The sequence below is a fragment of the Aquila chrysaetos genome, chromosome 2 (genome assembly GCF_900496995.4).
Source record: "Aquila chrysaetos chrysaetos chromosome 2, bAquChr1.4, whole genome shotgun sequence".
NCBI lineage: Eukaryota > Metazoa > Chordata > Aves > Accipitriformes > Accipitridae > Aquila > Aquila chrysaetos.
In genome coordinates this window covers 29,528,808-29,548,957 of record NC_044005.1, presented here as the reverse complement: position 1 = coordinate 29,548,957, position 20,150 = coordinate 29,528,808, and the positions used below count along the sequence as shown (strand labels likewise).

The following is a 20,150-nucleotide window of genomic DNA, read 5'->3' as shown; positions in this document are numbered from 1 at the left end:
TGCAATCATATATTTGATAGTACATTCTGTCTGTCAGTCCTTTTCATAACAGGGGAACATTTGCTGCCTTGTGCTAGAATAATTGTAAGTCTGGTACATCTATACTTTACCTGGGACTTTAATTTGTCATGGGATCTGGATAAGGCTTTGATAATACGACTAGTAAAGTGCCTAAGAGCCCATCTATGCTACAGACTATCATTCTTTGCAAGCTATTCTTAATGATACAGGATTGAATGATAGCTCTTGCTACCATGTAAGTAAGTTCACGTTACAGCCATTGGCTCCAACGCCTTTAAGAAAAAAAAAGTAAAAATTACTCGCTCCTCAGTCCCATAAAAAGGGTGTTTCGGATGCTTCCCCCTCCAGCCGTTTTCACACTGGTAGTCGGCATTGGCTAACGTGCCTTTTGCCCGTGTCAGCCCCGGCCCCTGGTTGCAGCTGGGCCGCCGCCGGCAGCAAGGCCGCTCAGCGCACCCCCGGGGGAAGGGGACCCCCAGCTCTCGCGGGGGCAGTTGAGCAAGCCGCTCATCGGGCAAACACATTTCCCTGCCTGCTGGGAATAAACGTTATTTTCTCAGCCAGGCGCCCCCGCGGGGCCGTGGCTCCCTTGGTTTGCATTTCTGTCTTGTTCTGTGGTTTGTCCTTTAAAACGGGTTGGTTTGCCCGAGCCAACGCCAGGTACTGAAAGGCTTAGCAAGCTTGGCTCTTCTCGACAGAGAGAGAGAGGGAGGACTCCTGAACACTGCCGAGTGACTTCATGCACTTCTCAGAATAGTCTTCTATTATTTCGCGGATTTTTACAATACTCTAGGAAGACGGCACGTGCGCTTCCCCGCAGCACGCAGGGTTCTCCCCCGTTGCCGAGGGGCTGTGCTTCCCTCCGTGCGCGGCTATGGCTGTGCCTGGCAGCCCGGCCGCCTCGCCCGGGTCTCTTCCCCGGTTGCTGCCGGGCTGCGGAGAGAAAAGAAAGGACCGAGGCCGACCGCCGGCGGCGGCCCGCCCCCGCTCCCGGGGGTCCCGGCCGGCTGGGCGGCGGCTGACGGGCGCGGCCAGCCCCGGCGGGGCACCGCACCCCTCGGGCCGCGGAGGGGGCGCGGGCGGCGGCCCAGCAGGCCGCGGCGGGCCCCAACCCGCCCCGGCGGGCGGCGTGACGGGCGGTGCCGCCCGGCTGCTCGGCTCCCTGGGCCGCGGCGGGCCCGCTGCCGCCCTCCCCCGGCGCCGCGGCGGGCGGGAGGATGGAGCAGGGGCTGTCCGCCATCACCCTCTACTGCGCGCCCGCCGCCGGCCCCGCGGCTGCCGCCTGCGCCATGGAGCCCGAGCAGGTGAGCGGGACCGGGGCCGGCGGAGCGGCCTCTCCGCCGGCCCCGGCCGGCCGGGCCGCCCCGCCGCGGGTGCCCGGGAGGAGACCGCTTCCGGAGGAGGGCGAGGCGCCTCGGGCCGCGGTGGGGCGGGCGGCGGCTGCCGGGGCCCGGCCGGGGCCGATCCGCCGCTGCGCTGTAGCGGGGGACCGGTTCTCCGCGGTGCGCGCTGCGTCGCTGGCCGCGTCAAGTTCGGTCGGTCCGCCCGCCCGCCCTTCCCTCCAGCGCTCTGTAATTACAGTCAGCGCGGCGGGCACGCGCGTCTCGGGTGCCTCCTGTCCACCGGCGGGTAATGCCTCTTACAAAGGAGCCTGGTAAATATTGAATGGCGACAGGTCTCCGCTTCCCGCCGCGCTGCCAAGTTCGGGAAGGCCTCGCAGGTGAGCAGGGACACCAGCTCTTAATTAAACGGCAACCTGGCGAGCTCTCCCGCTCCTTCTACAGCCGTCCCTCGCAGTGGCCTCGGCTTCGCGCTGGCTGTTCCATGCGCTGCCCCATCACCGATTGTGGTGCCTCTCTGAGGCTTCTTATTCGAGGGTCCCTTTCCTTAGCGTCGCCCGCTGACTCTGTTATTTTGTTGTCTTCTGTTTCAGAAAGACTCATGCTGTTTAATTTCAGTTGAAACACAAGGGCGGGAAGTCAAGCAATATGCAAAAAACCCCCAACTAAACCCCCCAAAAAACCCTAGCCGAAAAAACTAACACAAATGAAAGCAGTAAGGCAGGCAAGATAGCGTGGGTAGAAATATTTCTCGTTAACTATTGCCAGCCTTCTATTAACTAGCACTGTCAGGTCAGTAGATAGATCTGTGCAAATTGAATTACTCCTCTTTCCAAGGGAGAGTGGACATCACAGACTTTGGCGTTTTGGGTCCTGTTGTCACGATACCTGAGCCTGACAGGTTAGAAGATGACAACGTGAATAGTCTGCCCTTCCTATTACTTTCTGCTTTTCTTCTTCCTGTCCTTGATGAAACTTTACGTTATTGCATCACCTAATATTAGTTGTGTGAGCTCTCCTAACTCACCTGCAGGTGTCCAGGCACACCTCATCTTTCGTTGTAGTTTATTTATTTTGGCATTTTGGTTGTGGACTGAAATGCTGGGTGTTCTACCAACACTGTCAAACTGTGTCCTGCTTGCTCTGTTTCTGGCCAAAGGGTGAGATAAGAGTGTGGGTGTAAAGAGGGTAAACAAGGAGCAGCAGTTTCGGATACTGGCTTCCTGACAGGCAAGGTTTATATGGGTGCCATAAAGCCGGCAAAAATTCCAACAGGGTATCTAAAAGAAAAAGTGTTGACAGAGTACCTTCAGGGTGTTAGCTAGGATGGCAAAAGCACAAGGGTGACTGGCCTTTGTGTCTAATAGTTGCTGGAATAGAAGCCAAAGTGAATACATTTATGGCATGAGGTTAAGACAAATGCTGAGTCTTGAAAGACCCATATAGTGTGTTGGAGAGGGACGACTCTGTGGGAGAAAATGAGGTTGCAGTCTGACCAAAGCAGTGGCCTAGAAGAATGATCTTTGTGACAGCTTCTTGAATTGGAAAAGAAGGATCAAATTTGTAAGGGAAGATCAAAAGTGTAAAGCCTCAAACTGGAGATACTGTAACATCTGAGCTGTAAAGTGAGTCTAGCTGACAATTCTAGAATAGATCTGCATTGTCACAGTTTTGGAAAGATAAATAAAATTTACTGATGCTGAACTTTCTGCTTGCAACTGGGAGAGTTGGCTTTTATTGATGTTGTGCATGTAAAAATCAAAAGGACAAATGCTACAGTGATGACTAAAACCCACATCCAGGTTTGTTGACTAGGTAGTAACCACAGCAACAGCTGCTACACATTATTTTATTTAGTAATTTAGGACTCTGAACCAGATTACTAAGGGAACCAGATTCATTGTTCCTTGATGAATCCTTACTGTCTTGAACTACTGCATTTGTCTGAAACTTTGTACCAGTACCAGCTACGCAGAGCTCCTTACTGTAGGTAGTGTAAGTGGAGTGTGGGATGGGTGTGAAGGGAATTGAAGCCTGCTTTTTAAACTTCAAATATTAACTGCAATTTTCTTCTAACTTAAAATATTTGAAGCATTTGAGTTAAATGAGCCAAAATCAGATGAAGAGACTGTGCCTTTACAGGAGCTCTAAGGAGAGGCTTATGTTGCTTGCTGTTATTAATCACAGTAATATTTGTGATGCTGTGTTGCAAGAAATAGTGCTCTTCAGCACTGTGACTAAACATGAAAAATGGCATCATTGTATGATGCCAATAAAGGAGTGTGAAATGTTCATAAAAGGCTGATTCTGTGGTGCTCTTAGTTCCCAAAAATACAGAACTGAGTCGCAGTAAGTGGTGCCCGCTTTTACAGCAGCAGCAAGGAGCGCTGCCCGTGCTTAGGTTGTTTTACTGTTTTCAGCATTCGTATTTTTCTAGCTTTGCTGTTCTGCTCCTGCTCTGTTCCAAAGGCTGAAACACAGCAGAGAGAGTGCGCTGGGCCCCGGATAGTCAGTTTTGTCTTTCTGCATGAAAATGTAATGCCGTTTCAGCTGAATTACGCCATTGAAGACTTGCCACTTGGTTCTGCTCTGCCTCTCCAGGAAAATGTCCGAAATGTGCTATGGTGGCTAAAGAAATGCTAGGGGAAGCTGAAATGACTTGCAGTTTTGAGAAGCGGTGGTTCGAGGGCTGGGAGAGACGATCAATGTGTGCGCTGCCTCTCCACGCTGTAGACCTCGGCATGTGATCTTTACTTTCCCTCCCTCTTCTCTGTGGGCATGAGAAAAATCTGTGCCTGGAACGAAGGAAGCCGTTCTGCTCCCCACAGCCCCCTCCTGCTCCTCTCTACCATGCCCACTGGCTTTCCCAGCTAACCGAGCCTGTTTGCACTGTAAAGCTAATTTACATAACCTAGTATAAGAGACAGAAACAGTGATGCTGTACTTGCAGTGATTATGGGTTGTCTTACAACTGCGTGATAAAATGTGTATTTATAAAAATAATCTTGAATTGTCTCTGTGGAGACAGTTAAGGTTGCATAGACAAGAAGTCGAAAATTGGAACGTACCTATTCTGTGCAACCCGAATTCTGTGTACACGTACACATATCTCATTCCTTATGATACCGTTTTAAGTTACATGAGCTCATGCATTTTTAAAAACCTTTGTGGTACATTAAAAGCATGTGGCTGACATTTCCTGACTTCTGTGTCCTTCTCTGTATGACAGAAATGTTTTCAAAACAGCTTTATGCATTTGATGCAGTAGTATCTAAAAGCTCTACCAAGGTGAAGGCTTTGTTTTGATAGATACGATACAAAACCATACTAAAATTCTTTGCCTGCAGGAGTTATTAGGCTAAAGAATTATTGATTGGCCTTTGAACTAGAAGTATATTTTTTTAACACTTGTGACCCAAAGACTGCATTGTAGTATTCAGCAGCTGGAAGAACAAAAACAGACATTGTACTTCTCTTTTTATATGTCCTTAGCCACAAAACTAAGTGTTGTTCTTTTAGCATGGTCCCTTGTACTGATCGCGATTGCTGATGAAAGCCCACAGAGGCAGATTGCTTGATGCATCTTTTTAAAGGTTGAGCTTGGCTGCTTAGTTATCCTTCATTCAGTTCTCTGTTGTGCTAGAGGTGTCTGTCTAAGCTTGCAAAGAGATGGCTACAGCCTATGGACTACTTGATTAATTTCACCAGATATTCATCAAAACCAATGATACTTTTAAATATTAACACTTATGTGCTCATCAAATTATTTAAATAAAAGCGTCCTGCTAAGAAACTCCTAAATAACACAGTGCTCTTTCAGAATAGATGTTTTTAATACCACCTGTCCATGCTGAAGTGAAGGCACTTACCTTTTTGTTATTTTTAGTGAAGAGATCAGTTTTTATGTATCTGCAAACAATGTTTCAGTCTTATCTTTTACCTACAGCCAAGCTCTTGCAAATGTCCATTGTATATGCTAATCAATCTATTTTAAATATTACATGAAGTTTTTTAAGGGGGAACTTTTCCAGTTCCAGAAGCATGTACTTGAGATAATGATTTTTTCTTCTTCTTTATAGCAACTTGCAAATGGAGATAGAGGCTTTGAGAATGTGGAGTTGGGTGTCATAGGAAAGAAGAAGAAAATTCCAAGGAGGGTTATTCATTTTGCAAGTGGAGAAACAATGGAAGAATATAGCACAGATGAAGAAGAAGATGAACAAGAGAAAAAAGACCTGTTGCCGCCTGTAGATCCTGTAGGTATTTTACGTGATTAATTGCTACTTCTGGGTTACTGCCCACATTTTATACATTAATTTTTGTGTCACAAATCTGGTTTAGTATTTAGTATTAAAGATTCCCTTAATTTAATTGGCTCTAGGGACTGAGGAATCTGTGAGAAGTACTCCTGGTAAGTTTTGTCCTGGAGTCCTCCACTAAAGTAGCCCTGTTAATTAGAAATGGATTTAATTTCTTCACGGCTCTAGTCTGTCCTCTCCAGCATTTCCTCCTCTAATAATATTTGCTTTCTGTCTCCTTGATTTGTGCTGTTGTTTAAAAAAATGTGCAGGGAAAGCATTTGTTTCCTTATGTTTGGTGACAGCAGAGAGTTGAACCTGTAATTTAGTGTTACCATACTAGCAATTTGATATAATTAAAAGAGTATAGAAGAGAAAGTATCAGATGACTTGCAGAAGGAAAGGAAAACTGGTGTACTTCATGATATATAAAAAACAGGTTTTAAAGGACCTGCCTAGTATGTGTATGTAAAGTTCCTCTGTGTTGTAAGCAATCCGTTAAGATGTTGCTTGACCTGTGAATGGAGTCTCCATTTACTGGTCCAAATTCAGGCGGAGTTTCAACAATTAAAGCTGTCTCCTGTAGAGTGTACTGTAGCTGCTAAAATGCATTTTCCTTTTTGTCAATGATTCTGGATCTATACTTAGGCGTAAAATGAAATACATCGTCTGTTTTACTCTGTTGGTGTGTCTGACAATCTGTTTTGTAGAGATAGTGTATTTGCAAAGCTCACAGCTGTGTGTGCCAGCACTGGCGGCAGCAGCTCCCTGCCCCCTGGCAGTCAGTCCCAGAGGAGATCCACATCCATCCCTTCATCTCTCCACATCCCCAGTCTCGTGTTTCTTTTGCGACACCCCCACGAACTGGTGTCCCAGCCACCTCTTTCCTCTACCCTCCTACAAGCATTCTTACCCCAGTAAATTGGGTCTGCAGTCCTGTGCCCTGCCTGCCAGTGGGGCTCCCTTCCTGGCCCCCTCTGGGCTTGGTTGCCTGTCCTGAGCTGGAGGTGGAGGCTCTGAAACCGGCTGGCTCCCTCCTGATGGGCTGGAGTGCGGTCAGGCAGCCGGCGGTCTTTGCTTTGTGCAGCAGCTGGTCCTGCCTGGTTGCACGCCGGAGGCGGATGCTGGCGTAGAGCTGCTTGTTCCCCTGCTTCAGATAAGAGTCTTTGCATGCACGGATACCGGTGCCCTGTTTTCTACTTGACATTGCTGTTGAAATGACTTCTGCACCATCGTTTGGGAATCCGTAATTAAGAAATGTGGTGGTTGAAGGTCTCTATTTACTGTACAGTAGTAGGCCCTGTATTTATTTATATGCATATGCATCCTGGGAGAGCGTGGCTTTGTTGAAGGAACTGCAGTGAAGGTTTGACTTTCTGCTCATTCTCTTCTGAAGAAGTGCTGAACTGTAAGGGGTTTGCTTTGGGAAGGACTGTCAATCAGTTCTTTTTTTCCCCTCTGTAAAATGAATTTATCTTGAAGAAGAAAAAAAGTGGTTTGAGGACTGAGCTGCAGCAAGACTATGGGAATTCAGCCGGGATTGGGGTTCCTAGCAATTCACAGGTGAAGCTGTTGCATTTCATCTTGGACAGATTGATGGTACTGCTATCTCTTTCTTGCTAGGCAGTTCTTGTATACAACAAAAAGTAACATCAGCCTAAGAGCAGGTAGGATATGATCAGTATAAAATACACCTGAAGTTTATAGATTGAAAATAAATGTATTACACTCACAAACAATGAGTAGATGTTAAGCTGCCTTGCTGGGTGTTGGGTTTTTTTTTTTCCTCCTAAGGATCTACTCAAAGAAATGCAAGAACTGTGAGACTTACTAAATATTATGGTAATGTTCAGGTATCTTCAGAGTCAGATCTGTTCCCCACTATGCAGGTCATGTCAGATATCCATGGATGTGTAAGAGATTTTTTCCCCAACTGTAATTAGCAGGGGACCAGATCTGTATAATTTTTTGTGCCATTTCCTCTCAGTAGAAGAGTCCCACTGTGGTGCAGCGATGGAAGGCTCACGAGCCTTGATGTACGGTGTTGTGAGGCCAGAGACATGCACACTGCTGTACAAATGGACACTTAACTAAAGAGCCCTCAAACGTGCACAACAGCTGGGAATGCTTTGTGATTGTTCTCCTGCTTTCCTAATATGGATTATTTTTCTGAATACCAAAAAGTATATTGTATGGCACAGTTAAGATTGCTTTATTCTCCTTTTATGTTTTATGAAATCCTTAATTTTTATTACACTTTTTAATAAAAGGACCCCCCAAACCAGAATAGTTTATTGTGGAGCACAGTATGCCTTATTATGTATTGCTTTTTACCTTGACAGAATAAACTTGATTAGACCAAGGGTTGCCATTAAGTGAAGTTTACCTTATCTGCTGCATGCTTCGTGTCTCCCAGCTGAGCCAGTCAATTGAAGAAATGTTAGTCCAAGCTGAGCTTTGATGTTTTAGCCAACAGCTGTCTTAAAAATGTTTTTATTGTAGGATTTCTATAAAAGCAATTAAATAGTCGGTTTGCTGAGACCAGCATGTCTAAAACTTGTTATCTCGGTTGGGATACAAAAAAGTATGTTGCAAGTAATAGCTGTTTCTGGTCCAATTTATTTTTAGGAAAAGCACATTTAATATTTTGAATAGAAACTTTGCATCATGAAATTTCAAAGCTCAGCTGGTATTGGCATCCTGGCAGCTTCTGAATGAATTTAAGGGAAACAAATATTTTGCCGTGTTGTAAAGAAGCGTCTTCAGTCAGTACCTTGGTTTAATTGTGTTTTACAGATAAGCAGACAATGACAATGTCTTTCTTACTAAGCAAAGTAACATGTGTATATCTCCTGGTAATATGATAACCAAAGCATTCAGTGTGATATGACTGCTGCCACTTATAACAAAACAAATTCTCAGAAAGAACTGGGTCTTAAATTTTGCTTTGGAAGAACGATTCTGATACTTCTATAGGTCAGCCCTCAGTTCATTAACATTCTTGGACTGGAGTGTCCATTCTGTTGTGGTTTGGTTTGTGTTTTTTTTAAGAATGAGTTGAATCCAGAACACAGGGTATGCTTAATAAATTTTTCCCTGGATTTTTTAGATAATAGCATTCAGTATTATCTGACTGTTCTCAAATTAAAATTTAAAAGCTTTAATAATATAAATGCTTTAATTTTAACTGAGTCTTCTATTCTGCCCTAAAATTTAGATGCTTACACTTTATATGTAAATCTCCTTTTGCTTCTGTCCACCAAAACTTTATTTTGTAGTAACTAAATTTCTCTAACCTGTTCTAGAAGATAATCTTTCTGTTTATCCCTGGAGGGCGACTTGCTATAAGCTCTTTGTTGCATTCACTTATTACCTAAGTAGGCAGAAGGTGGAGTGTCTTTGCAGAGCAACTGTAAGCAATATAACTGTTGGTGATAACCTTAAAATTCATCCTGAGAACATCTCTGCAACAAAACTCCAGAAGAGATTTAATTTTATTAACCTTCAGCGCTTAGAAAGATTGAAACACATTCTTGCAGGCAGATTATCTTGATACCCTGTAGTTAAGAGGAGCTTAACTTCAAATAGCAAAAAGTCCTCACTTAAGGACTGTCGAACTCTAATTTTCTTTTAAGAATTTGGGGATGAGGGAGAAAAATAGTCACTGACCAAGTAATAGGTACTCATAATACGGTAGAAGTTTTTTGATGGAGGATGGCATGTGTGTTTCTGATCTTGTTTTCACTGGCTTGTCTTAGATGCCACAGTTTTACATGGTGCATACACTGAAGGACCTTTTATAGCAATGACCATTCAATAATTAAACTAATTTAAAATGCATCTTTGCACAGTAAACAATTGAAGAGTATCTATTTGGTGGTATATATTAATTCTTAAATACAGGATTTGTTTTTTCTTAAATCAGAAGATTATTCTTTTCCTCATTTTGCCATTTTCTCTGGCAAAAAAGAAACTCTACATTCTTTGGAAAGTTCCAAGTGTTATTAGGGACTGAAATCTGGCAAAAATAAATATAGATGTGGATTGTTTACGAACGTGGTGCACTCAGAAGTTCAAGGGAGCGCGTGTGTGCTCCCTTTGGCAGCCCCATACTAGGAGCCAAAATCATGTTCTGTTGTTGAACCAGAGCCCTCTTGGGTTTATTAATGGTTGAATCCATTATGTTCAGTCCTACTTAAAATGCAGCACTTGGATTAAAATTGTACATTAAGAATTTTTGTAATTTAAAAACTAGTTGTCATAATCATTGTGTTTTCCATTTTAAACAACAAAAGGATAGCTGAATAGTATAATTAAGCATTGTAGAAACATATACTAAAGAGACTGATGGCAGGAGAAATACTGTCCCCTTATAATAAACCAGTGTCATGTGTTTCATAGTGCTGTCCCTTGTTTCCAGTCAAGAAATACAGTATTACTGTGTCCTTGCATTGATTAAAAACTGAACATAAGGCTTCTCTGGCCAAAGGAGCTTGACATACAGTATCTGGATATGTGGTTCTTGCTGAACTTCAGTAGGACCTGACTTGGGTACCGTTTTCCAGTATTGCTCAATGTATTAAAGCTACTTCACGGAGTAGGATTAGTTTGTACTGAGCTGTTGCCTAACAGCCCTGTTCATATCACCCAAACGGTTCTGGTTTTCTCCAGTACCTCTTCTCACCTCATGTTCGCCATTCCTGCTTCGATCCCCGAGGTGCTCTGGGAAACCACCCAAACTTAGCCTGAGGAAGTAAGGTAAGGGTGGGGGGCGGGAGGAAAGGAGGATTATTCCTTGGATGTGTTCCCTTGTTCCTGGTTGTTCTTGGTGGTTTACTCTCCAAGCCATCTCCTTTCTCCTGTTGAATTTGTGTGAAGTAGCTTCTCTCATGGTTTTATTTTGCCTTTTGAGATGCTTGAAAGAATGCTCCTTTTTTTAAATTGAGCGGACTGGCAAAGCCTTGCTTGGCAAGGGTGAAGAAGTGTCCAGTTGGGCTTTGTCAGAAAGCAGAGGTTTCCATGAAGCTGAACATAGAAGTGCTCCTAACATACCAAATTGGTTTTTAATTGTTGTGGGGGAACAGTAGAAATAGACAGAACCTCTGTGTCTGCTGAGCCTCAGATCTTCCCTACCTTTGTGTTACCACAAACATGTTAGAATATTCCGTGTCTGAGTTACTTCTGTCACATTGCAGTTCAGCTTGTCTTTTCACTCTTAAATGTTAAGGGGCCTTTTGTAGCTTCTTGCTTACAGCTACACAGCAGGCCCCTGTTTGTCCTGTGCACTGTGTGAATGCTTTTTAACCTTGTAACCTCATTATGAAGGATTGTACAGAGCTTTGTCAATGCCATTATTTGCACCTGTGGCAACAAGCTTTTCCAGCGCTTTTCTTGACTTCTTCAGCTGAACAAACTCCAAAATGATTGTCGTTAGCCTGTCTGCCAACTGAGCACATAATCAACAAGCTAGAGGTGCTTTTGTGCAAGCAGGATAGCAGCTGGTTTTGCTTACACTTTTACCTTGGCAGGACGTTTTCCATACCCACTGCCAAAAATATATAGCATCTGGCTTTTTTCAGCCTGCTCAACTTGAGTTTCTGGCTTGACAGACGATTTCTTGCTGCACTGATTTTTAGAGGCTATGTGTCGCAGAGGAGTGATTTAGGATCCTTAAAGCATCTGTAAAAGTGCAACTTAACAGAGTTTGATGGCAAGGTTCACTCTTACTACTTACTACATGGGAGAAATGTACAAAGGAAAATTGAGTTAGAATCAATTTAGAATGATTTGCACAGAGATTGGAGATGCAAAAAGGTAAGGGACACTCTCCCGTTGAGTCATGAGGTTCAGAATGGACCCCTTTGCTTTCTAAACTCCTGATGGAACTTAGGTGCGGCTAGATCCAAACTTAGTCTCAGACCTGGTGAACGGTTTGTATCTAAGAGATTCCAAGGGTAAGAAAAACCTCCCATTGAGTCATGAAGTTCAGAAAGGACCCCCTTGCTTTCTAAACTCCTTCTCAGAGAGGAGTCTAGGTGCGGCTGGATCCAATCTTAGTCCCAGACCTGGTCAGTGGTTTATGGCTAAGGGAATTATATGTGCACAATCAATCCTTTATATCAGTTAGGATTTCAAAGTTTAGCATGCTATTGATCACTTACTGATCCATCCAGGTGTCCAGTGTTAGTTCGCTCTGAGGTTCAAGCCCTCGGTTTCCTGAAACACTCTCAGGCATCGAATCTTATAAGATAAATAATTTAATAGAGCGGTACAGCAGCAGGGTAAGCTCCAGCAGGGTGCCTCTGGGGAGGGACCGACCTGAACAAAGAAATCCCTGGGCAATTATACCCTTACAGACTATTCACCCACCCCTCACGCGCTCTTCACGCTCTCTTCGCACACCTTCCGCAGGCACGCCTTCCGCACGCCCTCTGGTCCAGTAGTGATTCTGGTCTGAGATCTTCTGACCCCTTACTGGATTCCTTCACTGGCTCCAGACAGGCTGTTCGTTATCTTGTTGAGTTGCAGGGGCTGTTGACAGTTGTAGCCTTGAAGCCTCCTTATCTCCTGATTTATGCTGGCTCTGGAGGCCCCTGTTTTGACTAAGTAGGTACATGTTTGGTAAATCTAAGTGCAGGTTTACAGCTTGCGGCTGAAGACTTCAGCAAATCTAGCTATTCATGATAAGTAAGTAAAGCTAAGCAAACAGCATACTGAATCACACAACATTATAACTTTAAGTGATTCATTCTATTTAAAACTTACTTATTTAAGCTAAACGACTAATATCTCTTAACACTGAGAGGCATCCCTGCTCAAGGGGAGAGTTGCCTGGCGTGCAGTCCAGTTGCCATGCAGGGAGAACTCAAACTGGGCTCATGCAATGATCTGTCACTGGTAAAAGATCTCATTGCTGGAGGTCGCCGCCATGCAGCCATGCTGCCTAGCAGGGAGAGCTCAAAGAAGGCTCACTTAGGCTGTTATATTTATGGGATAAAGTGGTAGGCTCGTAGTCAAATTGCATACAATGGGAGAGGTATGCACGAGACTCCTTGTACCCACAACTTTCTTTGTTCTTACTGTGTCGCTCTGATGCTTTGTGGGTTTCCTGGAGGAGTTCTTGGCTTGGCTACGGCTCAGGCCTTTACCTCCTTTGGAGCTTGTACCAAACTACTGCTAGTTTGGTTAAGGGGGGGGTTGAGTGCATCTGTCACACTGTGCTTCGAAGGCACTCAAGTCTAGTAGCTTGTGTATGTGCATACTGAGGCCATACTGACTAGTCTCTTAGCTGTATTATTTACAATAATATTGGTTGTCCTGTACAGATACTCAATAAATAAGATCACAGAAAATGGTTACTATCAAACAGTTTTTAGCAACAAGTTGTAAATACATACGTAACTGAGTGGAGCTAATGGATTTCATGTAATAAAAACTGACACTTTTAATTGCTACTTTCCACAAGGAAGGTACCTCTACAGAGATCTTTACTGGGGGGAAATACATAACAAAGAGCTTGCCTGAATACAGCAGACTGTTAACTGTGAACACGTTTTAGTTCACTATGAAATTTGAGTTTGCCTTTTCACAAAAGTGAAAGCCTACAACTTTTTCCCCGTTAGATTGGAATCTGCTTTTCCCCTTCTCCTTTTTATTACATGGCTTGTTGTTTGTTTGTTTGTTTAAAAGATACAGCCTCTTTCCTTATTGAAGAGGATAGCCTATGTATGCCCATTAATTTCTAAATTTTAAGTTCCTATGTGTAAGTATCTCAGATTGTGTGGAGGCTGCAGTACTTCCTCTGTGGTGGTGAATACACCATAGTCGTGCAAAGGGCAACCCCCCCTCCTTGTCTTCCTGGCTTGTCCTTCCTAGAGAGTCCGCATCCCTCCGTTGCAGCACTCCAGTCATGCAAGCCGCCCAGTGCATCTCTGGGATCCCAACAAGATCTTACGCCTGCAGCTGCACACAGATCTCTAATTCCTTGTGTTGACGTCGCATGCTGCCTGCCTTAGCGTGCAGGCACTTCGGAGAGACTTTCTCACTTACACGCAAATGCTTGAGGTGACCCCACTTGAGCCCTGTTTTGTTCATTTTGTGTTCCTTGTTGTTGACATCACCCCAGGCCCTTTACTTATCAGCCCAGTCCATCACTCCCTCAGAGGGCTGCAGTAATTTTCTCCGTCCTTTGTGGTTCCTGGTTTTGTTCAGGTGCAATTCCAAATGATAATTCATATCTGCTTGTAAATACTTGGAAGCAGCCTCTTGCTCAGGGACCACTTTGAAGGTTTGGTTTGGTTTTAAACATTCTTTTGCAGTTCTCTCATTATCATACTATGGTACGATAGTACCGTAGAAGGACTACTTGGTTAACCCACTTCTCTTGTCGGCCTGATGGAATTCAGAACATTATGGAAAGGTCTTTCTAGTTACAGGAGTTACCTTGGGATTGAGTTGGATGCTTGTCATTTCCCAAGTCTGGGAGTGGGAAGCAAAAACCAGTGAAACAAATGTTCCCAGATGTAAACCATGGTTATATTTCTATCTTACGGTGATAACTTGCTTCATGTATGTCTGGTCTAGACTTACTTTAAAGCAAAAATACAGTGGTGGCTGGCAAACAGGAAACATTGCAGATCTTTCTTCTCAGTCTGTTTGAGCTTTTGCATGTATTACTATGTGCCATGAACATACAGCTATACGTATTCATACTGCTCTTGTTCTTACAGACAACGCTCACATGGGGGCCCTACTTGTGGTTTCACATGCTGCGAGTTGCCACATCAACCTTATCAGGTATTGCTTTATTTAATTCTTGGGTAAAACAGTAATGCAATATTGAAAGTCACTGTGACAGACTGTAAATCATCTTTGTAAGCTACTGGCCATTTTTTCAAAAGTATGAATGAACCTGTATTTTAATCTGTGGAGATGTACTCTCTTGCCTTAGGCACTCTTTTTTTTTACTTTCAATCAGCAACTCTTGAATGGAAGAACAAACAGAAAATACCCTTTTGCTGAACACTCTTTTTTTTTTCCCTTTTTCTCCATATGGAGATAGGGTGGTGTTGGCAAGGGAGTATATCAGCTTTCTATAAGGTTTTGTATGGAACTGTTTTGTGTGATGTTATCTCAAAAGAATGCTGCTTGGAGTAACTAAACTGACAGTTTTTATGAAGAAGACAACTAGAAATTATCCCAAGAACACACCTAGTCGTGTGCTTTACAACAGACTTCTGAAGTTACAAAATAAACAAAAATAAGACTATTGTCAAGAGTCTTAAACTCACTGCATAGAAGTTTATTTGACCTGTGGACCTCATAAAATTTTGCAAAGTTTTAAAAATGCTTGTCCTAGTCTGTGTTCTTCCCAAGGTGGAAAGTATCTTTAATGGGTTTTTTTTGACAAATATTGTGGAGTTTCTGTCATTGTACATCTAATTTGGAGTATTTTTTAAAACTATTGGTAGTCTATTCTATTAATTAACCTATCCTTATTTTTAGAAACACTTTAATGTACATTGTAATTCTATTCCTTGTCATATCTGTTCTTCATACACAAAAGGTAGATAGTGCTTTCCTTTTTTCAGACATCTTTTATGAATTTGAACATTAGTACTTCCTTCTTCCCACTTCAGTTTTGCCTCTTAATTTGTAATTTGAACTGGTCTTTTGCACAGAGCTCTGGATTGCAGGATATCTATAAAATTAGTTATTGTGAATATCCATTGAAGCAGGCAATTGCTAACTTCTAACTTGTTTTCCCTGAAGATGACTAACTCATTTGCATCCTCAGGCCAGATTTGCAATTTGAAGTGCAATATATTTTGACTTCTTGCTTGCCTTTACTCAATAACCAGTGCTGTAGCCATCATCATGGCAAAGAGACTGACTGACACAACCCCACCTGTTCCATACTTGTGACTGTGCACCACCTGTTTTCACAAAGCAGTGCTGCATGTAGCCTCCAGCTTGAAAACTGAGACAGCTGAAACCTAAGTATTTTATTATTCCATTAGTATGCAACACAGAACATGGTTAAAACTGCTCCTGACTTGAAGTATGCATATATCAATAAATAACTCTCTAGTTTGCTGGTACCATTAGACTGAAGTGCCAGTGCAGCTGGTAGCCATGTATTTTTGTCTAACCTTAATTTTCAGTTAAAGTTCAGTTAAAGGATTGTCCTTTAACTGATCCCCTAGCAAAACAAACCTGGATCCAAAGCTGAAACTAGTAGAATTCAAACACACAGTACCACCATCTAGATGTTAATTGATTTCCATGTTCCTTTCCTTTTGTTCATTCTTTAAGAACAATTATTAGTATATTGAGCTAATAATTATATATAAGTAGATTAGTCTAGCAGATTTTGGTTTTGTCTTTTGAGTGAAGAAGGACTATGGAAAACAGTTCAGGAAAGATGATGATACCTTTTAAAATAAAACTGTGCTTAAGAATTTTCTTCTAGATACTAATCTTAATGTAAACCTCTCTATTTTTTAGTGTGTGATTTCCTTGGGGAAAAGATTGCATCTGTTCTGGGGATAAGCACACCAAAATACCAATATGCCATTGATGAGTATTACAGAATGAAGAGAGAGGTATGTGTGTGAGATAGGGTTCTTGCACTTCTTTTCTCCTAACTTGCCTTCCTTGCCTTGGTATTTTAAAAAAAGAAAATTGTATTCCAGCATTAAAATGAAGTTTTAGAACCTCTATTTCGGCTTGCCTTCAGTTTTCATTTGACGCATGATTAATGCTTGCTTATCCATCAGCCTTTTCTCACTAGCTCATCAGTCTTAGAACTGGCAGGGTCCTGACCACTGCTGTAGTTGTTTCTCTTGTACAATGTACTTTCAAGTCAACAGTGTGAGAAAGTTGGATGGAGCAGTTACTGGACACTGTAAAGAGGCGGCTGCTTGGAATATACTTTCCAACTCTAAAACTTGTTCAACAAAGTGTCAAGGGTAAATTGAATGGGATGTTACCATTTGTTATAAACCATAACTGGAAATGACTGATAGGTAGCCAGTGCTTTACGCAAAAAACCCTCAATAATCTTCATTTGGAAGAGGTGGAAAACATATTTAAAGCTTTACTACTTACTTTTTATTTTTGATAGCTCTTTATTATTAAGAGCTGAAAAAGCTGTAGAGAAGGTAGACCTATCACTGTTGCTATTGACTAAAAACTGCTTATCTAGACATGTGACGTTTTTTCTGTGTTTATTTAACACAGTTTAATCCTTTGCTTTTGGCAGTTATTTTTTTTTTTTCCATAATGGGAATTCTGGAATACACCTCATCTTATGATCAACTAGCGACCATTTTCTAGTGGAACAAATGTCCTTGCCTTGTACTGGCCATGCTCTTATGGAGAAAGCCTTAAAGTGAATGTAAGTAAGTGGTAAACAGTAGCTTATGAATTATCTATTTTTAGGAGGAAGAGGAGGAACAGGAAAACAAAATGTCAGAAGAAGCAGAAAGACAGCATCGGGAACAGCAGAACAAGCCACAAGCTGAAGCTCCTGTCCAGACAGACCAGCCTGAAGCTACAGCATGCACTTCATTTGTGAATGTAAACTTTGAAAATGAGGGAGATTGCCAGTCCATTGGGGAAAATAAACAAGATGTAGTTCCTGTCCCTCCTTAAGTGTAAAGCTCTGTATAATGTAGGAAACAGGAAGTGTCAGGTGTCACAATCTGGCTATAAGAAGCAGGAAAAATAGGATTATACTTGTTCAGTGAAATACAACTTCTAGAATTCTTATTGATCAGGAGAGAGCTAGGCACTGTCTGTTCAGTCTGTCTGCCTAATAAAGGCTGAGGCATTCTGCCAAATTGGCACTTCAGTTAAAATGAAAATTGCACTACAAACATTGGTCTAAAATGGAATGTGTGAGCTAATTTCTGTGTAAAGCAAGTAAAAATGTCTTTTCTTTGAATTGCTGTGTCTCTAACACCACCTGTGGATTACAGATGCAGTGCTGTTTCCTACTTCTAAATGCCTATTTCTGATTTGCACATTGTTTGCAACTTGGCTCTCTATGAATAGATTAATAGGAATCAATATCCTGTAACTCACAAGTCATTATAATAGCGTCTGATTTCCCCTATTTATTGTCACTATTGTATGCATGTTTGTTTTTTTCTGTTGTTTAAAACAAGAGATAATGTTAGATTTAATGTTAATTAGATTTAAGGGTCCACTGACTTTTTATTAAAAAAAAAAACAACAAAACTTTAAAGGAGGCTGTAAACACCCTTAACTTATTAACAAGCACCAGTACTCTTGGAGGCTAATAGTGCTCAGCTGCTCCATTCAGTGCTGTAGCAAAGTACAGAACTAGCAACAGTGTAAGATGTTCTCAGAGTACTAGTCCAAGAATTAACAGACCCACCTGCTTGAATACTTTACATGCTCTGAATGGTCCTGGGAAATAAACTCGAGTCTTGCTAAATTATACTGAATGCACTGGACACTGTTTATGGTACCAATCTAGAACTACGAAAACTTTTTTGGACATAGATTACCTGAGTCAGTGTACTTGATTAACCTAAACAGACTATTTGTTTAATGTTAAATTACCAGTACGGGATGTGCCATTGCAGATGTTTCCCCCTGCTTTAGCACAGAATACATAAATAACTATAAATCACAAAACCAAACTTAGGATTCTTCCTTTTTCTTAAATAAACAAAACACTTTGCTGCAATATTGCAACAACAGTAATTTTTATTTTTGCTTAAGTAAGTGAAATGCAGGTAGCTCCACAGCTTTTAAGTAGCCTCAAATACCAGTTAAGGCTATTTTACCGCAATGACTGTCATTCTACTTGTAGCTTGTAAAAGGTGAATGGTTTACTTTATGACAATCAGATATTAGTGCCCCAGTTGCTTTCTATAGAGAATTGTTCTAGATAAAGGAGCAGAGAATGTGCACTAGTTACCATGTGAAACATTACTTCTGTCCTTGAGATTTCTAAGTAAAATTTAAAAAATAGTCTTCAGTGAAATTTTCTGTTGGGTATCATCAGATGTCCCTGGCCTTGGTCCCACTACCAACTAAGGAGCCTGATGTAACATTAGAGGCCCAGTAACTTGGCTATTAGAGTTTCCAGAGATCAGTTATGTTTTTCAGACAACCCTCTGCCTGAACTAGTGTCCTGTAGAGCACAAACTCCTTCTCCTCTCATCCGTCCTTAGCATTCCAGAACTATGCTAAATCTTCTGAGGAGGATTCAGTCATCAGCTCTATTCCATCTGTTTTGATACTCTGTTCTTTGCCTCTTTTTGAATTGTAAGACAGGGTGCTGACAGCTGTGTAAAATCATTCCTTAGCCCTGAACATCTGTATGGGAGAGCTTGGTTCAACACCTGGGGAATACACAGAAGAACAGCTTGTTGGGAGTTCTTATACTGTCAAAGACAGAAAGCTTCACAGCTCAAGAGTAAAACCTTCACAGCTGAAAGATGCTTTGCTTTTCTGTCAAGAAATTAATGTCAGTTGTGTTGTTTTTTCCCCCCTCTCCCTACTATCTGTTGCATCAGAAATGCTCTCACTGCCTTGGGTTTAAACTTCTTTGTATGAAATACTGTATTACTCACTGTGCCTTAACTTAATCCTTCCTTTTGCAAACTATATGAAAGTGGTTACTTTCATAATAGTTTAATTTTTCTGTAAATGCATTAATTGGTTATTTTATATTTAATATAATTTTTGAACTGGAAGTTGGCTATGGCTTTTCATTTAAAACTGTGTGGTCTTTGAAACTTTATGCCTGCACACAGGCACATGGGCCTGTTCACTGTTTTCATCTTTACCGAGTCACACATCATGGTGGAATATTCAAACACTGAAATTCAAAATGTCATACTACTCCCACCCCTTCCTTACAGTCTCATGTAGTACTTGTTAACAAGCTCAGTGTGTTCAGCACTACCTCAAACTAATAAATAATGCAGGATTGCAACCACCTCTGGCCTGGAGCTACTGTAATTTTATCTGAAAGTTGAAACATTGCTACAGCTTTATTAGAGTTTCACTGCTTTAACTACTGCTGTAGCTCAGCTGTACAATTAAGTTAAATTACCTAAAATACTTGCACAGGAGGTTAAGTAGGTGAAAGCCTTTATACAGGTGTTTGGCTTAGTTTTAGCTAGACCTAAAGGTAGTGCAGTTTTATTTCTGTTAACCTCTTAAGAATCAGGCAACTATTGAGTCAGTTCAATAGTTATTTACTTATCCTTTCTGTTAGACACTTAAAGCTGGACACATACAGAGGAAAAAGGCCTAAACTCTTTACCTCTTATTGAAGACTTTTGCCTTTACAACAGAATGCTCAAGAGCGCTGTCATTACAGGAAGCCATACAGAATGCAGTGGGAGGCTTGGGATGGCTGAGTGGATACAGGCTACTGCTGAAGCCAGCAAGAACCACATCCTTACTTTCAGGGTAAATTCACATTTAGAATAGGGTATTTAAATAA

The 20,150-nt window shown here is 42.0% G+C and overlaps 1 protein-coding gene across 2 annotated transcripts; it reads left to right on the top strand.

Annotated features, from left to right (window-relative positions):
- Window positions 1-1,134: 1,134 nt before the first annotated feature.
- FAM177A1 (family with sequence similarity 177 member A1) lies at window positions 1,135-19,392 on the top strand. 2 transcript variants are annotated; one of them, XM_029996302.2, is made up of 6 exons: window positions 1,135-1,349; window positions 1,697-1,741; window positions 5,441-5,617; window positions 14,389-14,455; window positions 16,166-16,263; window positions 17,102-19,392. In XM_029996302.2, exons 1-6 carry the CDS (start codon window positions 1,239-1,241, stop codon window positions 17,312-17,314), a joined length of 711 nt encoding a protein of 236 aa, XP_029852162.1. In that variant the 5' UTR covers window positions 1,135-1,238; the 3' UTR covers window positions 17,315-19,392. The 2 variants fall into 2 exon arrangements, with proteins under 2 accessions (XP_029852162.1, XP_029852153.1); XM_029996293.1 differs by lacking the exon at window positions 1,697-1,741 and having other exon boundaries at window positions 1,139-1,325.
- Window positions 19,393-20,150: the final 758 nt, after the last annotated feature.